Source organism: Pipistrellus kuhlii, unplaced genomic scaffold (assembly GCF_014108245.1).
Source record: "Pipistrellus kuhlii isolate mPipKuh1 unplaced genomic scaffold, mPipKuh1.p scaffold_m20_p_13, whole genome shotgun sequence".
Taxonomy (NCBI): Eukaryota; Metazoa; Chordata; class Mammalia; order Chiroptera; family Vespertilionidae; genus Pipistrellus; species Pipistrellus kuhlii.
Genome location: NW_023425438.1, coordinates 12,987,501 through 13,007,396, shown reverse-complemented (window position 1 = coordinate 13,007,396; position 19,896 = coordinate 12,987,501). Strand labels below are relative to the sequence as shown.

General features: G+C 50.0%; 1 protein-coding gene across 2 annotated transcripts; it reads left to right on the top strand.

The window, feature by feature from the left end:
* The first annotated feature begins 1,965 nt into the window (after positions 1-1,965).
* TRIM54 (tripartite motif containing 54) lies at positions 1,966-19,848 on the top strand. 2 transcript variants are annotated; one of them, XM_036434940.2, is made up of 9 exons: positions 1,967-2,213; positions 14,971-15,143; positions 15,875-16,046; positions 17,558-17,653; positions 18,449-18,682; positions 18,969-18,991; positions 19,104-19,228; positions 19,338-19,421; positions 19,717-19,848. In XM_036434940.2, the coding sequence occupies exons 1-9, from the start codon at positions 2,046-2,048 to the stop codon at positions 19,725-19,727; spliced, it is 1,086 nt and encodes a 361-aa protein (XP_036290833.1). In that variant the 5' UTR covers positions 1,967-2,045; the 3' UTR covers positions 19,728-19,848. The 2 variants fall into 2 exon arrangements, with proteins under 2 accessions (XP_036290834.1, XP_036290833.1); XM_036434941.2 differs by lacking the exon at positions 17,558-17,653 and having other exon boundaries at positions 1,966-2,213.
* The last annotated feature ends 48 nt before the right edge of the window (positions 19,849-19,896 follow it).

Here is a 19,896-nt window from a genome sequence, read left to right as displayed (position 1 = left end):
ACTTTTCCCAAGCATCCTTTTTTGGGATTGGAGCCAGTGTCAGCTGGGTAGGGTCCCTGAGCCACTTGGGGGATCTCCACCCGGATCCTGGAAGCAGAGCAGCGTGGATCCTGGCCCAGAGCTGTGGTGCCATGAACCCTCCTTCGCTGTAGCTCCTCTGCACCAAGCACTCTTAGCATCAGACTCACCCCTCAGCCCGTGTGCCTCTCCGGGCGGGGCTGGTCCACCTTCTTCCCGTGTCCACACACTCAGCACCACCAGCCTCATTCTGCACCACCCCGCGTCAGCGGGGGGAAAAGGACGGTGCCTCTGAGACGGTGCCTCTGAGGCTTCTCCGTTCTCTCACCACATCTGATGCAGGCGGTTCTCTAAACAGGCACGAAACCCATGATGGGCAAACGATGGTCCGTTTACAGACCCTTTTCCCCACTCGGGCCTCTTCACACAACCTGTTCGGTCTCCTCTCCCCACCACTGATTTCCCGTCCGCCAGGGTCAGAGTTTTGTGATTCCTCACACTTGTCTCTCCTGACTGGGAAAAGGGCTGAAGAATGTCAGAAAATAAAAGAGCTTTCGTCTGATTCCAGTGTGTATGTGGGGCCCCAAAAGGACCAGCTGTGTGTAGGGTAGAGAAGAAGGCCCGTGAGGACCGGTGCTCACGGCAGAGAGCCGTCGCCTTGGCGAGGGGGCGCCCAGGACGCAGTGGGGCTGGGGCCGAGGCCTCCCACAGCTGAGGCCTCCGGGAGCCGTGTGATGACGACTGGTCAGTGCTCTAAAGTTTCCCTGGAGGCCGAGTCCCCTGGTGCTCAAAATAGGTCCCTGGCACTTGGGTCCCTTCTGCCCAGCTCAGCTTCTCTCCATTTCCCAACAAATCGAAAGTCCTTGGAGTGGCTCCAGCGATGTGTTCATGGTTCAGAATGCCATACTTGCTCGGGGACAAGCTCACTGCACCTCTAGCCTCCAGAGCTGCTTTTCCTAGGGCGATATAAAGAAGTTCTGGGCAAGAACAAAAGTGGACCAGCCCAGGCCGACTTGCTCAGTGGTTAGAGCATCAGCACATGGTCTGAAGGATCCCAGGTTCGAGTCTGGTCAGGCTCGGTCCCTGGCCCTGGTCAGGGCATGTGCTGGAGGCAACCAACCGATGGGTCTCTCTCCCATCAATGTTTCTCCCCCCCCCCTCTCCTTCCCTTCCACTCTCTCTAAAAATCACTGGGGGAAAACATATCCTCGGGCAAAGATTTAAAAACAACTACAAAGTGGCCCAGAAGTGTTGGACCAGAGCCTGTCCAGTCTCAGGGGCTGCTGTCCTGCCCCGTGGGGCCCAGAGGAAGCGGGCCAGGTCGCTGGCTAAGCCGTGGAGGCAGACATTCTCACTGTCAGTAGGACTACCAAGATCTGCCTCCCTCCCCGAGCCATGTGAGGTGCCTCTCCAGCAGGCCGACTCAGACTGCGCCCTGCCCGGCACTGCCCTGCGAGCAGGGCCCACACCAGAGCGGGCTCAGGGGCTCCCAGGAGCTTCCGAGGGAGAACAAGTTCATGCTCGGTACCTGTGCCGGCCCACCTGTTACCAACGCGCGGCGAAGCTCACCCCTGCTCCTGCCCAAGAGTCACCCATTCCCGCGTTAGTCAGGGTCACTCACTCGGTGACAGCTGTGGCTCGCCTTACAGGAGCTAAATCGGGAGCTGGAATGTCACACAGAGGCCCCTGTTCCCCACCCCCACCTTCAAGTTAATCTGCTCTCCGGGGAGTGAGGGACAAACAGTGCTGCCTGCGGGGTGAAGGAGAGTCGTTTGAGGAACAAAAGGAGAAATTTCCAGGGACAATTGCTCAGGGAGCGAGGGCTGGAGAAAGCTGCCTGTGCGTGGCTGCGGGACAGAGCAGAGAGGAGAGAGACGGGTGTCTGAAAACAGCTAAGGGAAGGGACAGGAGAGAGCACAGAGCTAGTTGAGAGTGAGCGTCCGCAGGGAGCAGAAGAACCCACAGACTGAGTGAGCGAGGAAAGGCCAGGTCCGGGCCGAGGCCGAGGTCGGCACATCACTGAGGGGATGAACTTCGCAGTGGGTTTCAAGCCGCTGCTGGGGGATGCACACAGCATGGACAACCTGGAGAAGCAGCTCATCTGCCCCATCTGCCTGGAGATGTTCTCCAAGCCGGTGGTGATCCTGCCCTGCCAGCACAACCTGTGCCGGAAGTGTGCCAACGACGTGTTCCAGGTGGGCTGGGCGCGGTGAAGCAGTGCGGGCTGTGGGAGACTTCTCATCAGCCCTGAGGGCCCCCCTGCCCCCCCCCCCCGTCCCTGCCCCCCCCAGGTGATGGGGAGAGTGTTCTATGGCGGGCGGTGGCTGTCCTGGCTGAAGTTCTAGGCGATCCCAGAGTAAGCATGAGTCAGCAGCGGCGCTGCAGGCTGCGAGGTCAGCGGTCAGCCCGGGCTGGGACAGCAGCTGGGACGGCGGTATCTCCAGAGGAAGGAAGACCCCGTAGGGAGTAGAGGGGAGGTGGTCCCGCCCCAGGCTGCTAAGAGTCTGGACTGGACTCTGCATTCCAGCTTGGCGTTTCAGATTTAAGAACATTGCGGACAACCTGGAGAAAGGGCGTTGAGATCATGAAACACTACAAGGTCATGGTGACAGGGGAACTATGCAAAGCTCAGCGCGTCCGTGTATGGGAGGCAGAATTAGACAGTGGGCAGGGGACCGCGGATTCTCCCCACTTGAAAGAGCCAGGCCCGTGCCCCACTCCTGACGAGCCATCAAGGGGCCAGTGTGGGTTTGCATGTGGTCACGTGGCAAAGCAGACGTGATCCAATCCGCAGATAATCATTTTAGCTATCGGTTTTAAAAAGAAGAGCAGCATCCACCAGAATGGCTTATCAACGGGCTTTCCTTCTTGCCCTGTCACTGGCAGAGGTTCGGTAATCTACAAAATGGGGCAAAGTTCAGAAAGAGTGAGGGGAAGACACACACACACACACACACACACACACCCTCTTGCTAATGAAATGAAATGAAACTCTGCATGGACCACAGCTGGCCTGCTTTGTATGCATGGCAGTGATAGGAGACCTCACGAACACACATTCTTCATCGGAACCAGAAATTATGAGGAAGTGTGCTGAACAGTGATTTTGAACTTCACCCAGAACATGCTTCTCTTTTAAGCTCTTTGGGGCAGCATGTTTGGAGGGGAAGTAACGGGCTCCCTAAGCCAGGCCATCCTCAGGTTGTCTGCCATCTTCACTGATGCCCAGCCCCATAGCCTTTCCTGCCATCTTCCCATCGAGCCCTATGCCCATCTCCTAGTCCTCTGTCAGTCTATGTGGCTCCGGAGAGTCTCAGAGCCAGTGATTCTCGCTCTCAGGGGGCCTAGACTGACCGTAAGGCCTCCCTACCCCGGGCACCAAGTCACATATGAGAGCCTCTGCCTTGCCCATGTAGGTCTTTGCCTTGGTCTGAGGACGTCTCTGAACATCTTTCAGGCTGAGATGCCTAGGTCGGAATGCCCAAAAGGTTTTGCCTTCCCTTCTCATGAATTTAGAAGGAAGCATCCTTTCACGAGAGCCTGGAATATGGGAAAGCAAATGGGCGTTTGGAGAGTGAAGCTCATGTTGTCTGTAGAAAGTGGTACAACTATTAAAGCCATACACATAGTATCCTCGGGCAGGGGGACGCAGGCACAGGAGGCCAGGAGATGTTGGCGTGACCTCCCTGCTCAAGGCAGGCCTCTGCATCCAGAAATACCCGCTTTGATTCCTTGAAGCTCTGGGGTACTGGCCTGGGCCCCGAGAGACCTGGGGATGCTTTGGGCCCAGCCCGGTGCCGGGTACTTGTGGGATGGTGTGGTGCTTAGGGCTCCGGGGTGGTTCTGTGGATCTTTTCAAGTGCAGAGCCCCCTGCGCCTCCAGCAGAGGAGACTGAACAGCTTGTTTCTCGCTGCTTTATTTGGGCCGGCCTGGTGGGAGGCTGACCCAGTTTTTTGGCTGCACTTCTGTATGTTCTTCTCAGTAGATCTCCCTCTGAAAGATGAGCATATTTAGTTTCTTCACACATTGCCTCCACATTTTGACAACTCGAGGCATAATCAGATCGTCTGTTTTCTAAGTATAGGGACAAGAATAGGACTTTCGGTTTCTCTATCTTCAAGCCACTTAGGAAAAATACCCTTAGAACATTGCCTAGAAAGTTAGTAGAACTTATAAAGTGATGCCAGTATATTATATTACACACACACACACACACACACACACACACACACACACTCACACACACACTCTCTCACACATTTTTTAAACAGTATGGGAATTTACATCATGAAAAGTGAATCTCCACCTCAGTGCTCAGTTCCCTACTCCAGATGGAGGTAGCCATTACCAGTGTTTCTGATGGTCTTCCAGAAAATTTCCATGCATAGGCACAAGTGTGTGTGTGTGAGAGAGAGAGAGAGAGAGAGAGAGAGAGAGAGAGAGAGAAAGAGAGAGATCTATATATATAAAAGCCTAATATGCTAAGTGTTCAACTGAGCAGTCAACCAACTGGTCGCTATGATGTGCACTGACCATCGGGGGGCAGATGCTCCAACTAGTAGATTAGCTTGCTGCTGGGGTCTGCCTGATTGAGACTGGGCGAGGCAGGGCCAGACACACCCTGGAGCCCTCCCACAGTCCCTCCCCAGCCACCAATCCCAATTGGCCCAATCGGGACTAGGTGAGATGACCTTGATCAGCACCAATCACTGGCTAGGCGGAGGGACCCCACCCATGCACAAATTTTGTGCATTGGGCCTCAAGTACACATATTTAAACTAGACTCATTGTCCTACACCTGCCTTTGTTCATTTACTCTTTCTTGGCAGCTTTTCCATATCCACACATTCAGATTCGTGTTTTTCTTCCCCCCACCCCTTTTTCAAATGGTTGTGTGATGTTCCATTGTTATGACTGGACCACAGTCTACAAGGTGTCCCCCCCAAATGTATATTCAGCCCTAGCAGGTTTGGCTCAGTGGATAGAGCATCAGCCTGCAGACTGAAGAGTCCAGGGTTTGATTCTGGTCAGGGGCACATGCCTGGGTTGCAAGCTCAATCCCCAGTAGGGGGTGTGCAGGAGCTAGCCAATAAATGATTCCCTCTCATCATTGATGTTTCTATCTCTCCGAAATCAATTTTAAAAAAAAATGTATATTCACTTAACAATTGATAGTTCAATTGATGCTTCTAATGAAAGAAGCATCAGATTTAACTCATTGAAATTAATAATTATTCAAAGTGTATATACATTTTTGTGTACACCCTGTATTTAATCAGTCCTCTAAAACATTTAGATGGTGTTCAGTGTTTTTACTGTTCTAAAAACTGCTGTGATGAACAACAAAGAATTTTAGGGAATTGTGATTTTATAACAAAAGCTAAAACTAAAGCCAGGAAAAATATTTGAAAAGTTAAAAGGTTTAATTGAAAATGTGTGATAGTATTGAGGGTTTGGGAGGGAATCATCCATAATCCTACCTCCCCAAGACAATTATTTTTATGTTTGTCTATTACTTTCAAGCCTTTGACCCATATTTTTACATAGTTTCATCATGGTTTAACTAGTTTTCATTAGCGCTGTAATTTCTCTCTCTTTCTCTCTCAATTTAAACATTGCCCCCTTTAATTTGTCTCTCCCTCTCTCCTCACCCTGCACCCACTCAGCTCCCAAGCATTTTGACTAGAAGAAAGCTGTTGGTGTGGGAGTTTGACACAAACATCTTGCCATGTGTTTCTGTATTTGTAAACTCTATCCGCTCCTGAGCTACTTTAAAGCAAGCCTTCATTTATTTTTATTCTTGCCCCCCTCTTCGCTGTGGGCACTTGTGTATGAGCTGCAACCTGTTGTAACTGAACAGAAGGCCTTGTGAGAAGATGGTTCAGGAAGTTTTTCTGGAGGATGTCCATAGAGGGAGAGATTTGCCGCGATGCGAATAGCAAGACAGGACCTCCTTCTCTCATGCAGAGCGGTCAGGAAAAGGGATGGCCTCTATGTTTTGCCACTCCTCCCCGAATTCCAGTTCTTTACGGGTTACCGTAATTGTGGAGACCTGTTATCAGGCTCAGGCCTGCAGTGAAACCCTGCACAGCCAGCCTCCTCGACCACTTCCACCTGCTACTGAGGGCGCCAGCCCAGGCCTGGGCCCCTCTCTCTTGTGAGAAATGATTTGTTGAAATGTTATTAGTTGCACTGACCTTGAAGCAGGGTTAAAAACCTTACTGACTTTAGGGAAAAGACTTGATTTAGGGAAACAAAAATCTAGGCTGGAAGGTAGCATTCCTGGGATCTCCTCAAACCAGTTTCTTCCTTACCTTGCCATGTGAGGTAAATCAGGCCATTTCACCCGTCCACGCCTCTTTCCACACACACGTGAAAGAGATGAAAAGGATGACTTAAACGGATCTTTAACATCCTTGTAATTCTAGCAATCTGATTTTGTGAGTTCAAGAATTATCATGGACTTTCTTTTCAAGGCCTTTCCATCCCATTGCTGGTGTCTTACCTTGAGTCTCTCTTCTGCTCACCCATCTTCCCTTCAGCCAGCGTCCCTTCGCAGAACCCTCGTGCTGGACTCTTTGCTGGGTTCCGTCAGGCAGAGCTAGCCCTCCACTCCGAATCACGCTCCCACCTGCAGCTCAGCGTTTGTCAACACCTGGGTTCTTCTAAGGCTCTTCGGCTTGTCTCCAAATGCCTGGTTTCGTCCGTGTACCCAAGGCCGGCTCGGAGGACTGGCGCGGCCCACCATTAGTCACGGGGGTGGGGGGGTGGGAGGGGGGAGAATGCCTTCACCACCTCCAACGTTCCCCCTCCCCACCTTGCATGGTGGGCCAGTCTCCCACATCAGCATCACTCTGGGTAGCGAGGGAAGAAGGAGAACGTTCGGACATAAGTATCGACTTGCTAGAGTGACTGCATTCACGAAGCATCTTTCTAGATGGAACATTTCTATTTGGTGCTATGAAATGTTGCCAAGGAAATGGAAGGCACCACAGAGTCTAAAAGGGTGACAACTCGTGGCATGCATGCTACATAGGAGCCTTGAACATAGCCTAGAATTATATTCCATTTATTTGTTTTATTCCATAGAAGAAGGAACGGTTATTTCGGGCCCTGTGGTTCCGTGTGGCCATCTATTGTTAAGGTCTAGAGCAGTGCTTTGTAATCCCACGCGTGATTCTGTCTGAGTTGGGTAGAATGGGTGTCACTGCTGTTTTATGGGGAGAATACAGGAAATAGGTTACAGTCACACACACAAAGGAACAGAGTAGGGACATAAATCCGGGTGTTCCGTTTCCCGGAGTGATGGAATTTCCTTTATACATCACCTCACTGGCACAGGAAATTTTCCGGTGGTGCTGGCTCTCTTGTTTACACTACCTCACAACGTTCGATAAAAGGAAAGAACAAAGACATTTGTGTGTACAACAGAGCCCATCAATTATTTCTTATTCTTGAAACGGAAAGATAAACAGAAGCAAAAAGTAGGGTTTTGCTAACTGGATATTAGCTGACGGCTCTTTAGCTCAATGTGAGACCATCAGCTGTGGAAATGTGTTCAGGAGGTTGCCATGAAAACCTCACGGTACAAAATTCCTATTTGTGATGAGGCCGTCCAGGGACTTACTCTCAGGGCAGGAAGTAATCTCTGTTAGTGCCAGCACTGCTTGGTCAGTTTGTGAAGCCTAGGGACTCTTTTATTTTATTTATTTATTTGATTTGTTGTTAGGGACCCTTTTAAAGACAAGGTGTGTATAGTTTTGAAAAAAGAAGTGTCTTTTAAATGCATAAAATATAATACATATGATTATAAAGAAAACCAATTGTTGGAACTCAGCATGCATTTTCACACATTCTCAATGGGGGCGATGTTGTTCCAAGTACATCTGTGGTGTTGAAATTTTTTTTATCGTGATCTTACTTTTTAAAAAATATATCTTATTGTTTTTTTACAGAGAGGGAGAGAGATAGAGAGCTAGAAACATCGATGAGAGAGAAACATAGATCAGCTGCCTCCTGCAGCCCCCCACAGGGGATGTGCCAGCAACCAAGGTACATGCCCTTGACCAGAATCGAACCTGGGACCCTTCAGTCCACAGGCCGATGCTCTATCCACTGAGCCAAACTGGTTTCGGCTGTGATCTTATTTTTAAATTTTTTTTATTTATCTTTGCTTTCATATAAGACCCCTCCCCCCAGCTTTAGCAAGGTACAAATGAACAAAAAATATATCTATTTAAGGTGTACTCTGTGATAATTTTATATATATATATATTTTTTTTAAATGATTACCACAATCAAGCTAGTTTACCTACCTGTCACCTCATATAGGTACCGTGTGTATGTGTGTGTGTGTGTGGTGTCAGCAAATGCAAAGTATACAATATAGTATTATTAACTGTAGTCAGATCAGAACTCCAGAATGTATTCACCTTACAGCTGAAATGATTACTTTTTAACCAACATCTTCCCATTTCTCCACCCCTCACCTTCTGGCAACCACCTTTCTACTCTTCTATAAATTTAAATATATATATATTTTTTTATTGATTTGGGAGAAAGAGAGAGAGAGAGAGAAACACCAATGATGAGAGAGAATCATTGATTGGCTGCCTCCTGCATGCCTCCTACTGGGGATCAAGCCCGCAACCCGGGCACGTGGCCTTGGCTGGAATGGAACCTGGGACCCCTCAGTCTGCAGGCTGACGCTCTATCCACTAAGCCAAACCAGCTAAGGCTGCTTCTATAAATTTCTGAGTTTTTCAGATTTGTGGTATTAAAATGTAAAGGGGAGGAGTTAGTGACTGGGAGGAAAATTGTCTACAAAGGCTCCTGGAAGGGACAGTAATGGGGGGGGGAGGAGAGGGGAAAAGCTTGAAAAACACTGGAATAAATACCAAAGTAACTAGAACATGTTTTATAGGGGGATACATGTGCTTTCTGATTAACACATTAAATAAGGAGATGGAGCAGGGAGCCTCATAACTACCTAGTTTAGAAGCAGTAATGAGCGTAAATTGTTTTTGGAGACTTGATCAACATCTGTAATGTGATCTGACAATACCTATGATTTCTGTTGCTAAAATACTATTACTGTGATTTGTCGCCTAGCTTCATAACTGAGGAAAGAGCCCAGGTTCTGCCAGACGTTAATGGAAATAGATGAAATTTTATTTTTCCATCTGATTCACTGGCCACTTGAATTCTAGCCATGGATCTTTGGGGGGTCGTTGTCCCAGGCTAAGTACCCAGGCATCCAGGCTTGGAATGCCTGAATTGTCTGTGACTCTCTCCTCTCCCCACAGCCCACCCACATCCAAGGGATTGGCCTGTCCTACTGATTCCACGCCCATAATTGCTGCCACCATGCCGAAACCGGTTTGGCTCAATGGATAGAGTGTCGGCCTGCGGACTGAAAGGTCCCGGGGTCGATTCCGGTCAAGGGCATGTGCTTGTGGGCACATCCCCAGTAGGGGATGTGCAAGAGGCAGCTGATCGATGATTCTCTCTCATCAATGTTTCTAACTCTCTATCCCTCTCTCTTCCTCTCTGTAAAAAATCAATAAAATATATATTTTAAAAAAAGACTATTTAAAAAAAAAATTGCTGCCACCATATCGGGGCAGACAGAGACTCACAGGGACTGTGGCACTTGCTTCCCAGCTGAGCTGTGCTGTCTCCTCTCTCCCGTCCCTGTTTGTAACCAACCTCCTAAGGTCTCTCTGCTCTCCTGCAGCTCTTTCCTAGCTACCATCCCGTTACCTGTCTACCCAGTCTTCAAATGCTATCGTCTTAGATATCCTCCCCCTTGAACTAACAGTTCTTTACTAAGTAGGTTTTCTCTTGCTGGTTCTTATGGCACTTCAGCGCCCCCTTTTCTCTTATGTCAGCCCTGGTCATTGCATTTTAAAAAATAAATAAATAAAGGGTTGTTTTTTTCCAAATCCCAACGTGCTTGTACAAAATTTGGAAATTATGAAATTTTTAAAAATAAATTAAAGAAGGCAGCGTGTTCAGTGGTTAGAGTAGGGGTGTCGAACTCAATCAGAGAAGGGGCCAAAATCTAAAATCCAGCCTAAATCGCGGGCTGAATGGTTTACTGAACAGTCATAAACTGTCATTGTGATGGAAACGCAGCGGAGTGCAGTGATGACAGCGCGGTGCGGGCCACATTGCAAGGCCTGGCGGGACGGATTTGGCCCGTGGGCCTTGTGTTTGACACATGTGGGTTAGAGCATCAAATGCACACGGAAAGGTCTCCTCCGGTTTGATTCCTGGTCCAGAGTGTGTACCTGGGCTGGGGTTGTGGGTTCCCTCCCAGTCCCCCTCCCCCGCTTACCCGCCTCCATCAGGGGACATATGTAAGGCAACCAATCGACGTGTCTTTCTCACACGGATGTTTTTCTCTCTCTGTCTCTCTCCCTCCCTTCCACTCTCTCTAAAAATCAATGGAAAAATACCCTCAGGTGGGGATAAAAAAATAAAAGAATATTCACATTGTTCACAAACATCACCACTATGCATCTCCAGAACTTTTTCACTTTCCCAAACAGAAACTCTGTTTCCCCCTTCCCCCGCCCCAGCCCCTGGCAAGCACCATTCTGCTTTTAGCCTTTATGCGTTAGGCTGCTCCAGGTACCTCATCGAAGAGGGATCATATGATGTTTGTACTTTTGTGCCAGACATTTCATTTAGCATATAATGTCTTCAAGGTTCATCTATACTGTATCATTAGTCCCGATGACTCAGTCTCTGCTGTTTTATACAATCTATGTAACTTGGATCAGTGTCGTAGACTCTAGTTCCTTCCGTGTCAAATGTGCATTTTGCTCCTATGTTGCTAAAACATTTTACTCGATTTATTTCCTTAATTCTGCCAACTCACTGTTCTTCTCCAACTCCAATCACTTCTATCTCTTCTTTTATCAAAGGGGCTGTTTTCTCTATTTCCTTCAAAATGTTATATTGAAATTGTGCTATTTCTTGGAGCAATTCTTCTCCCAAAGTGTATTCCTCATCTGTCCTTTGCGTGTCATGCTTCCTTTCCCCCGTTCTTTTTGTGCTATCTTGGCTTGCATCTCTGTTAGATCCCTTGGGCTTATCACTCCTCTTGGAACAGGGGTGGTTTTATCTGATGCTGAAAGTGAATTCTTTACTTAGCCTCCCATTTGCCTTGGCTTTCTTCCACGATTCTCTGAACGGTAAACTGGCTGGCAGGGGGTCATCGCTGGGCTGCAGTCTCTGTTGAGTCCTTTGGCTTCTCTGGTGAACAGAGGGGGTATAACCAGGATTAGTAGATAGCAAGAGCCTCAGGGTAGTTATGCTACATCAGATCATTTTCCTCACCAAACCTGACGAATTATTCTCCCTGGAGGCATGCATACATCCCTAGGAAGAGGTTGCCCTGAGATTTAAGCTATCGCCTCTCCTTTTCACTGACAAGCAGGTCATTCTGGTTGCAAGCTGGGCCCTTACCATGCTCCATAGCGCAGAGGTTTTGATTTGATGGGTCATCGTTTGTTTATCTTCGCTCAGGTAACTTCAACCTGCAGCTGGATTTTAGGCTGTTGTTTCTGTCATTGGTGAAAGGTTGGTGTTTGGTCTTGCATGGCCTTTACTAAGATCTGTGTTACCTGAAACTCATAGAGACGAATGTTGGAACTGAAAGTGTGGTATGTTGATGACTAGGATGGACGCTGGAGTCAGATTGCCCCGAGTTCAAATATTGGCTCTGCCGCCTAATAGCTCATGGCCATGTGCAATTCATTTAACTTGCCTGGGCTACCATTTCCTCTCTTTGAAATGGGGCTGAGTGGAACCTACTTCATAGGGTTGACATGAGGATTAAATGAGTTAATGCAAATAGAAGGACTTAGAGCAAAAAACTGGCATAAAGGAAGTGTTCCATAGATGTCAGCCCTTATCATTATAATTCTTGTAGTCCAATTTAGGGGTTCACGTTCATCTCCACCATCTGCACAAGGAAATCTTGAGGATTAAATTCAATAATGTCTGGAAAGCCCACAGCACAGTGCTTGTTACTTAATAGACCCTCAAAACATGTGTTGACCATTAAATGATGAGTACAGAGGAAGGTACAGGGAGGAGGGAGGAGGCGGAGAGAGGGTACCTATGAGTTTGCCTTTGCTTTGGGCTAAGGCTTTAGAATATGACTTTTTTTTTTTAACCATCCAGACATTTACTAAACATCTTTATAGGCTCCCCACCAGCTAATCAAAGTGTTGACATAAGAAATCTGTAGATATTTTTCATAAGAGTTTACTTGAGCCAAACTGATGACATATGCCAGAGAGCATGATGTCAAATACTCCAGAAAATAACATTTTTTTTTTGCAGCTTCATTTAAAATTAAGGAGGGAGCCCTAGCTGGTTGGGCTCAGGAAATAGAATGTCAGCCTGTGGGCTGGAGGGTCCTGGATTCAATTCTGATCAAGGGCACATGCCCAGGTTGCAGGCTCGATCCCCAGTAGGGAGCATGCATGATTCTCTCTCATCATTGATGTTTCTGTCTCTCTCTTCCTCTCCCTTCCTCTTTGAAATCAATAAAATGTATTTAAAAAGAATATTCTCCCTGGGGACATGTGTGAAGTAAGATCCCTACAGGAGCTTACAGACTTAGAGTCATCCTTACTCACTTGGATTCTAAATATTAAAAGCTCAGTGATTTTATACTTTAATCCACAACTAAACTAAATTAAATTAAACTGAACAATATTCATATAATCTAGTCACTGAGAAAGACAAACACAGCCTTGCATAATCTCAAACTAATTTGTTCTAACTTTATGATCATTCGCTTCTTAGAATGCTCAAGAAATCTTCCCCAAAATGTGATATTTGTAACATGCCAGTCACTCTCCCCAAGACAGGCTGCCCACTTGGCCACGTTTCCTACCTAGCCTACCTTTCTTGCTACCAGAGGATCCACCGGGACTCTGGACTTGGGCGCCCTCTAGGTGTCACAGGCTGCTGCTGCATCCACCGAAGGGATCTGAGGACTTGGAGAGTCTGACAGATCCCAACTGCAGGAAATGCACGAAGTCACAGGCGACTAGTCTCTCTATTCCTCTCTAGGAGTGTGTGGTTTTCTAACCGATTAGGATTAGATTCTGCTGTGACAGAAAAACCAAAATAACAACAATTTCAAGAAGGTAAAGACTTGTTTTTCCTCTCAAGTGAAAGTATGGGCAGTGAATTCTTTACTTAACCTCCCATTTGCCTGGTCCTGGACTGTCTCATCAGAGACACTCCTTTTATCTTGGTGCCATTCTCAACATGTGGCTACCTCATGGCTTAAGACGCTGCTCCAACATGAGCCATTCTATCTTCATTTCAACCAGCAGGAAGGAGGAAGGAAGAATAGGGCATGCCTCTCCCATCAAAGACACAGTAACTCTTCACTTAACGTTGCAGATAGATTCTGGAACTTTAAATGAAATGACAGGCACCGAAACCAATTTTATGATAGGCTTATTGACATGGACAAGAGTTAAGGCCCTGGGAGTGGACTGACAATTCTCGGGGAAAAGGGGAGAGGGGTGTGTGGGAAGAGACTGAACATAAACTGTGCACCTATGGATGAGGACAATAGGGGGTGGGGAAAGGGCAGAGGGTGATGGGAACCTGGTGGAGGGGGAAAAAATGAAGAACTTTTGTAATAATATGAACAATAAAGATTTATTTAAAAAATTAAAAAAAAGAGTTAAGGCCCTGTGACATCTCATCAGTGTGCACACTCCCTAGAAATGACACAAAACATTTCTATCTACACCCCATTGGCCAGAACACAGTCTCTTGGCCACACCCAGCTAGAAGGAAGACTTGGACACATGTTCTTTTTTTAATTGATTTCAGAGAGGAAGGAAGAGGGAAAGATAAAAACATCAATGAAGAGAGAGAATCATTGATTGGCCACCTGCTGCATGCTCCCTATTGGAGATTGAGCCCACAACCTGGGCATGTGCCTCGATCAGGAATTGAACCGTGACTTCCTGGTTCATAGGTCGAAGCCACACCAGCTGGGCAGACACATGTTCTTTATCCCATGTGTCTTGCCAAAATCTCCGGGGCTCTATTATTTAAGAAGAGGTGAATCTCGAGGAACAACAAGCAGTCTCTGCCATTGTTCCATCTCTGCGGCTCTCTACAAATGGACTCTGTTCTTCTCTACAGACTAGCCTTCTCTGTTCAGAGTTTCTGAGTCCACGCACTTTCTATTTCTGCTTGCACAAGGTTTTGGGTGCACACAACATCAACTCGTAGCCCAACACACAGGTCTTTTCAGTTCCAAGGCCATACATGGTCTAGCCACCTCAGGTTCTGTCTCAGTTCCAAGTACCTAGAGAGAGGGTTTATATGTCTAGCTTGGGTCAGGCAATCACCTCCTCAATTCTGAGCCAATTGCCTGTGGCCTGGGGTATACTCGTCCAAATGTACATCGTAGAACAGTGCCAAGGGCAGCAAAAGAACCCAGGACTCCTGGCTCCCAGGCCCTGGAGTGATTTCCCAGAATCCCCCAGCACTTGTCTCTGCTTGAGCCCCTGCCCAGAGCTGCAGGGCATCTCCCCCAGAAGTGGCCAGGAGAGCCCAGGCTGGAGGACATTGACAGCATCATTTCCTGCCTGAGCCTCCCTGCCAAGGTCAATGTCAGCTCACGGCTCCAAGCTGGGCCCCTTTGGGGAGATCCCATTCTGAGTAGGCCTTGGCCAAAGCGAGGCTCCAGATGCAGGGACACTCACCGAGGTGGGCTGGGTAATAAAATAAATATGGGAAACAAAGTCGAAATGGCCACCCACGCTGAGCTGCTCTCAGAGGGCCCAGCCATAGAAATGAGCTGATGCCGTCCTCTCCAGTCCCCTCTACCTCCCAGCAGCTTCCCAGTTCCCTCAGGCCTCATGGTGCCTGTTCTCTCCCATTCCCTGCCTCCACAGGCCTCGAACCCTCTGTGGCAATCCCGGGGCTCCACCACCGTGTCTTCCGGAGGCCGTTTCCGCTGCCCATCTTGCAGGCATGAGGTTGTCCTGGACCGGCATGGCGTCTACGGCCTGCAGCGAAACTTGCTGGTGGAGAACATTATCGACATCTATAAGCAGGAGTCTTCGAGGTGAGCTGTGGGGGCCTCTTGTCCCTCTAGAGGGCAGGGCCTGGGGCGCAGCCTGGGAACCCCTCAGGGTTGAAGGGAAGGCACCGAACAACCTGCCCCTTCAGGTTAGAGCGGAGAGGGGAGCAGAGGAGGAGAAGGACTTGCCCAGGTCACTCCGCTCAGGGGGTCTCCGGTTCCTGGTCAATGCTTCGCCTTCAGTCTCCATCTGGGAAGGGCTGGCAGTCCACTAGCAAGGTCCTTGCCAACCCTCCATTACTTCCTGCCCCGTGGGACCTCTCTGTCTTCTGGAATGAAGGCTATTCTCGGATCTAAGCCTACTCTACCCTTTAGCACACATGTGTCAAACACAAGGCCCGCGGGCCAAATCCATCCCGCCAGGCCTTGCAATGTGGCCCGCACAGCGCTGTCATCACTGCACTCCGCTGCGTTTCCATCACAATGACAGTTTATGACTGTTCAGTAAACCATTCGGCCCGCGATTTAGGCTGGATTTTAGATTTTGGCCCCTTCTCTGATTGAGTTCGACACCCCTACTTAGCATCTTCTATTCCCCAAATGAAGAGCACTGTGGAAGTCACCTGCCCAGCCGTAGCACCAACTGCAGGGGCAGAAAAGGTGGTGATGGTTGGTAGAGAATGAAGGAAAGGTGTTCATGGGGCCTCACATTCTCAGTCGTCCTCCCGCCCCGGCCTGGCCCCTGACCCTCCTGCCACCCTGCCCGCTCTCCTCAGGCCACTGCACTCCAAGGCTGAGCAGCACCTCATGTGCGAGGAGCATGAAGAGGAGAAGATCAATATCTACTGCCTGAGCTGCGAGGTGCCCACCTGCTCTCTCTGCAAGGTCTTTGGTGCCCACAAGGACTGTGAGGTGGCCCCACTGCCCACCATTTACAAACGCCAGAAGGTATCAAGCAGCAGAGGGAGCAGGCATTCGGGGGTGAGGGCATAATCAGGGGCTCTAACTTCAGCCTCTTACTCCAATTGGTTTTAAGGTCCCAGCTCCATGGGTGACCGTGGGTGAGTCACTTGACCACTCAGGCACTAACTTTCCTCGCTTGTTCACTGGGGATGAAATGCCTACTTCTGAGAGTTATTTCTGGATAAAATAGGATAATGGCTGTACGCAGATACTTCAGTATGGTGGACTAGATACTCCCAAGGCCCTCTCACTATCACACAACTAGATTCTACATAAAATGTAACTTAAACTTATATTGGTAGGCACATTGGAACTAAAGGAAATCTCCAAGTAAGGGCAGTGGGGGGTGGGGGGGAGGAGGGGGGAGAGGAAGACAGAGTGAACTGAGAACAGAACTCTGGTGAGCACAAAAAAGGCAGGATTTCCCAGAGGGCAAATGCTGGCAATATTGCTGAGCTAGAGAGAGGAGATCATGTCTCCAAACACCTAGAAGATGGGGACCTGCAATGAAGACCCCCAAAGAACCCCGGGTTAAATTGGAATCCTAAGAACTGAAGTGGTCAGTTTCATCACCTGGCTTTAGCAAAAGCAAATTACAAACTCTGTCTGGAGAAAAAAAAAGAACTCAGTTTAAGCCCTTGGGCTTTTCTTAGATTAAGAACCACAATGATTAGCTCACAATTGATACACAAAGAAATGTACTCCATTACTGACGTCACCAGAAACAAACATTATTAGACTTATACTTCCAAGAAATTCAGATATTGGAATTGTTAAAGAATAGAAAGGCACTGGGTATAAAATGCTCTAAAAAAGATGGGATTAAAAAACAAGCAATGCAAAAAGAAAAAGAAAAAAAAAAGCAAGCAATACTAGACTATCAAAAATGCAAATATCACAAAGACCCAAATAGCGCTTTTAGAAATAAAAATACAATTGTTGAAATAAAACATTCAAAGAATGAATTAAGTGAGAGATTTCTCTGAAGAGAGAATTCGTAAATAGCAAGGGTGGGCTGGGGGGGGGGGGGAGTGGGGGTGGAGGGGAGCCTAGAGTGCAACGTTAGGAGATGAGCAGGTTGAGAGTAGGAAGGTCTAACACATATCTAATCAGAGTCACACAGTGAGAAAATAAAGAGAATGGAGGAGAAGCAATGTTATCCTAACAGACAATTATGAAGAATTTTTCAGAATTGATGGAAGGCACGAATCTACAGATAAAGCATCTAGCCCAGTGCCTGGCACTTGATGGGTATTTGGTGAATGTCTCACTTGGTGGTAGAGGACTTCCTCTCTCAACCTTCCAGAGGCACAGGGTGTGCCTCCACACTTCTTGGAAGGTTCTGCACCCTCTTGGTCTCTAGAATAGCTGCCCCGAAGATGCCCTAACGGTGGGGGGAGGGGGCAGTTCTCTCCTAGGCAGCCCTGGCTATGTGGGAGGGGTACAGTGCTAGACCAGGCCCTCCAGCCCTAAGCGCTGGCCTGTGTGTGTGGCAGAGTGAGCTCAGTGATGGCATCGCGATGCTGGTGGCGGGCAATGACCGTGTGCAAGCCGTGATCACGCAGATGGAGGAGGTGTGCCAGACCATTGAGGTAAGCCTGGGATGGGAAGCAGTGAGACTTTCTGGGCTCCCAGGGGGGATCACAGTAACGGGATGAGCTTAGCCAGGCTGCTGGAGTTGAATCTCAGCTCTGCCCCTCGCTAGCTCTGTGACTTCGGTCTGGTTACCTAACTTCTCTGTGCTTTGTGCTTTGGTTTTGCCTCCATAAAATAGCAATAATGGCAATGTTAGGGCGCCAACCTCGTTGGATCTTTATGAGAACTAAATATGATAAGTTCGTTCTAAATAAACAAGTGAGACATAGACAGCACCCATGAGACTAAAGTATTGTTATTTGCTGAGAGTAGATTTGAAAGTTCTCATCATATCTATAAAAAAAAAAGTGTAACTATGGAGGATGACAGATATTGACTAGACATCTTGCGGTGATCATTTCACCATAGATACAAATACGGAGTCATTGCATTACACACCTGAAACTTTTATGATACTACATGTCCATGACAGAATCTTTCCAAAAATCGGGACTTTTTAAAAAGGCCGCAGGCCGCGGGACAAATTGTTAAAAATCGGGACTGCCCCGCCAAAAGTGGGACGTCTGGTCACCTTACCATTATATCTCAGAAAACTCTGTGCTATTATTTCTGAAAAGATCTGGGCACCAGCAGCCCTTGGCTGGAGTTCCGGCTCTGCCACTAATTTGGGGTGTAACTGACAGGCCACTTTTCTTTTGGGGCCTCCCCGCTTTGCACTGAGTGGGGAGAGGGACGTTGGCCGGGGAGAGGAGTGGGGCGGACGCTCTCAGACCACCGCCCCCCTCTCTCAGGACAACAGCCGGCGGCAGAAGCAGCTGCTGAACCAGCGGTTTGAGACCCTGTGCGCGGTGCTGGAGGAGCGCAAGGGCGAGCTGCTGCAGGCGCTGGCCCGCGAGCAGGAGCAGAAGCTGCAGCGCGTCCGGGGCCTCATCCGCCAGTACGGGGACCACCTGGAGGCCTCCTCCAAGCTCGTGGAGTCCGCCATCCAGTCCATGGAGGAGCCGCAGATGGCGCTCTACCTGCAGGTGGGCCCCGGGTGGCTGGCGGGATGCGCAGTGGCTAGAGCGCCCCCTCTCCCCCCTCCCCTAGCACCTCCCCAAGACCCAGGTTCAAGGCCGATCTCTGGCACCTACATGCCCCTCCCCCCCCTCTCCACGGCCTTGGGCCAGTCACCCCCTCTGAGTGCGTCTTCGGAATTGGGATGTGTCTCCCTCCCCCTGCCTACCGGCCCTCCGGGATGCGGTGGGCATCAGAAATGGACTGTGGCCAGCGGTGGCACAGCTGACTCTCGCCCTCGTTTCCTCCTTACAGCAGGCCAAGGAGCTGATCAATAAGTGAGTGGGCGGGGCCGGGAGGGGAGGAGGGGGCTGCCCCGGGAAGTGGGGGGGTGGGATTTGGGGAAGAGGGGGCTTGGGGGTGCTGAGAGCGGCCGCGCCCCTGCCGCAGGGTCGGGGCGATGTCCAAGGTGGAGCTGGAGGGGCGGCCGGAGCCGGGCTACGAGAGCATGGAGCAGTTCGCCGTGAGCGTGGAGCACGTGGCCGAGATGCTGCGGACCATCGACTTCCAGCCGGGTGAGGGCGGGGGCCGGGAGGGGCCGGGCCGGGGCGGTGTGTCCGACCCTCCGGAGGGGGCGGCGGGCCGGGCCGCAGGGACCCCTCCTCACGGCTCTCCCCGGCCCAGGCGCGGCCTGGGAGGAAGAGGACGAGGAGGCGGCGCTGGATGGAGACGAGGGCGGCGCGGGGCCCGAGGAGGAGCGGCCGGAAGGTGAGCGTGGCCGCGGGGCGCGGGGCGCGGAGCCCGGACATTTCCGTCCGCCCCACCCCCTTAGCGCAGGGCCAAGGGACAGGTTCTTTTCTTTTCTTTTCAATTAAATGTAATTCCCATCACCATTTCCCCCTGTGCCCTCCCCCCGCTCCGCCCCCCGCACTTTCCCTGCGCTTTGGGGGAGCAGCGGGTGGGGAAGCGGAGGGGCACCCACGTGGCGGGGGAAGGGACGAGCCGGGCTCGGCGCCGCTGGTTCCCTGCAGCCCCGCTCACCGCGCTTTCTCTCCGGGGACAGGCCTGCACTGACCCGCCCCGCCCCGTGGGGACCCCGCGCCCCGGGGCCGGCGCCGGGTTCGAGGATCCGCGCGGAGACCACGCGCGCCCGCCGCCGGGGAAGCTCAATAAAGGCTGAGGCGTCCGACCCGCGGCTCCTGGCTCCGCTCACTCAGCCCCATCCGTCCACCACCACCCCCTC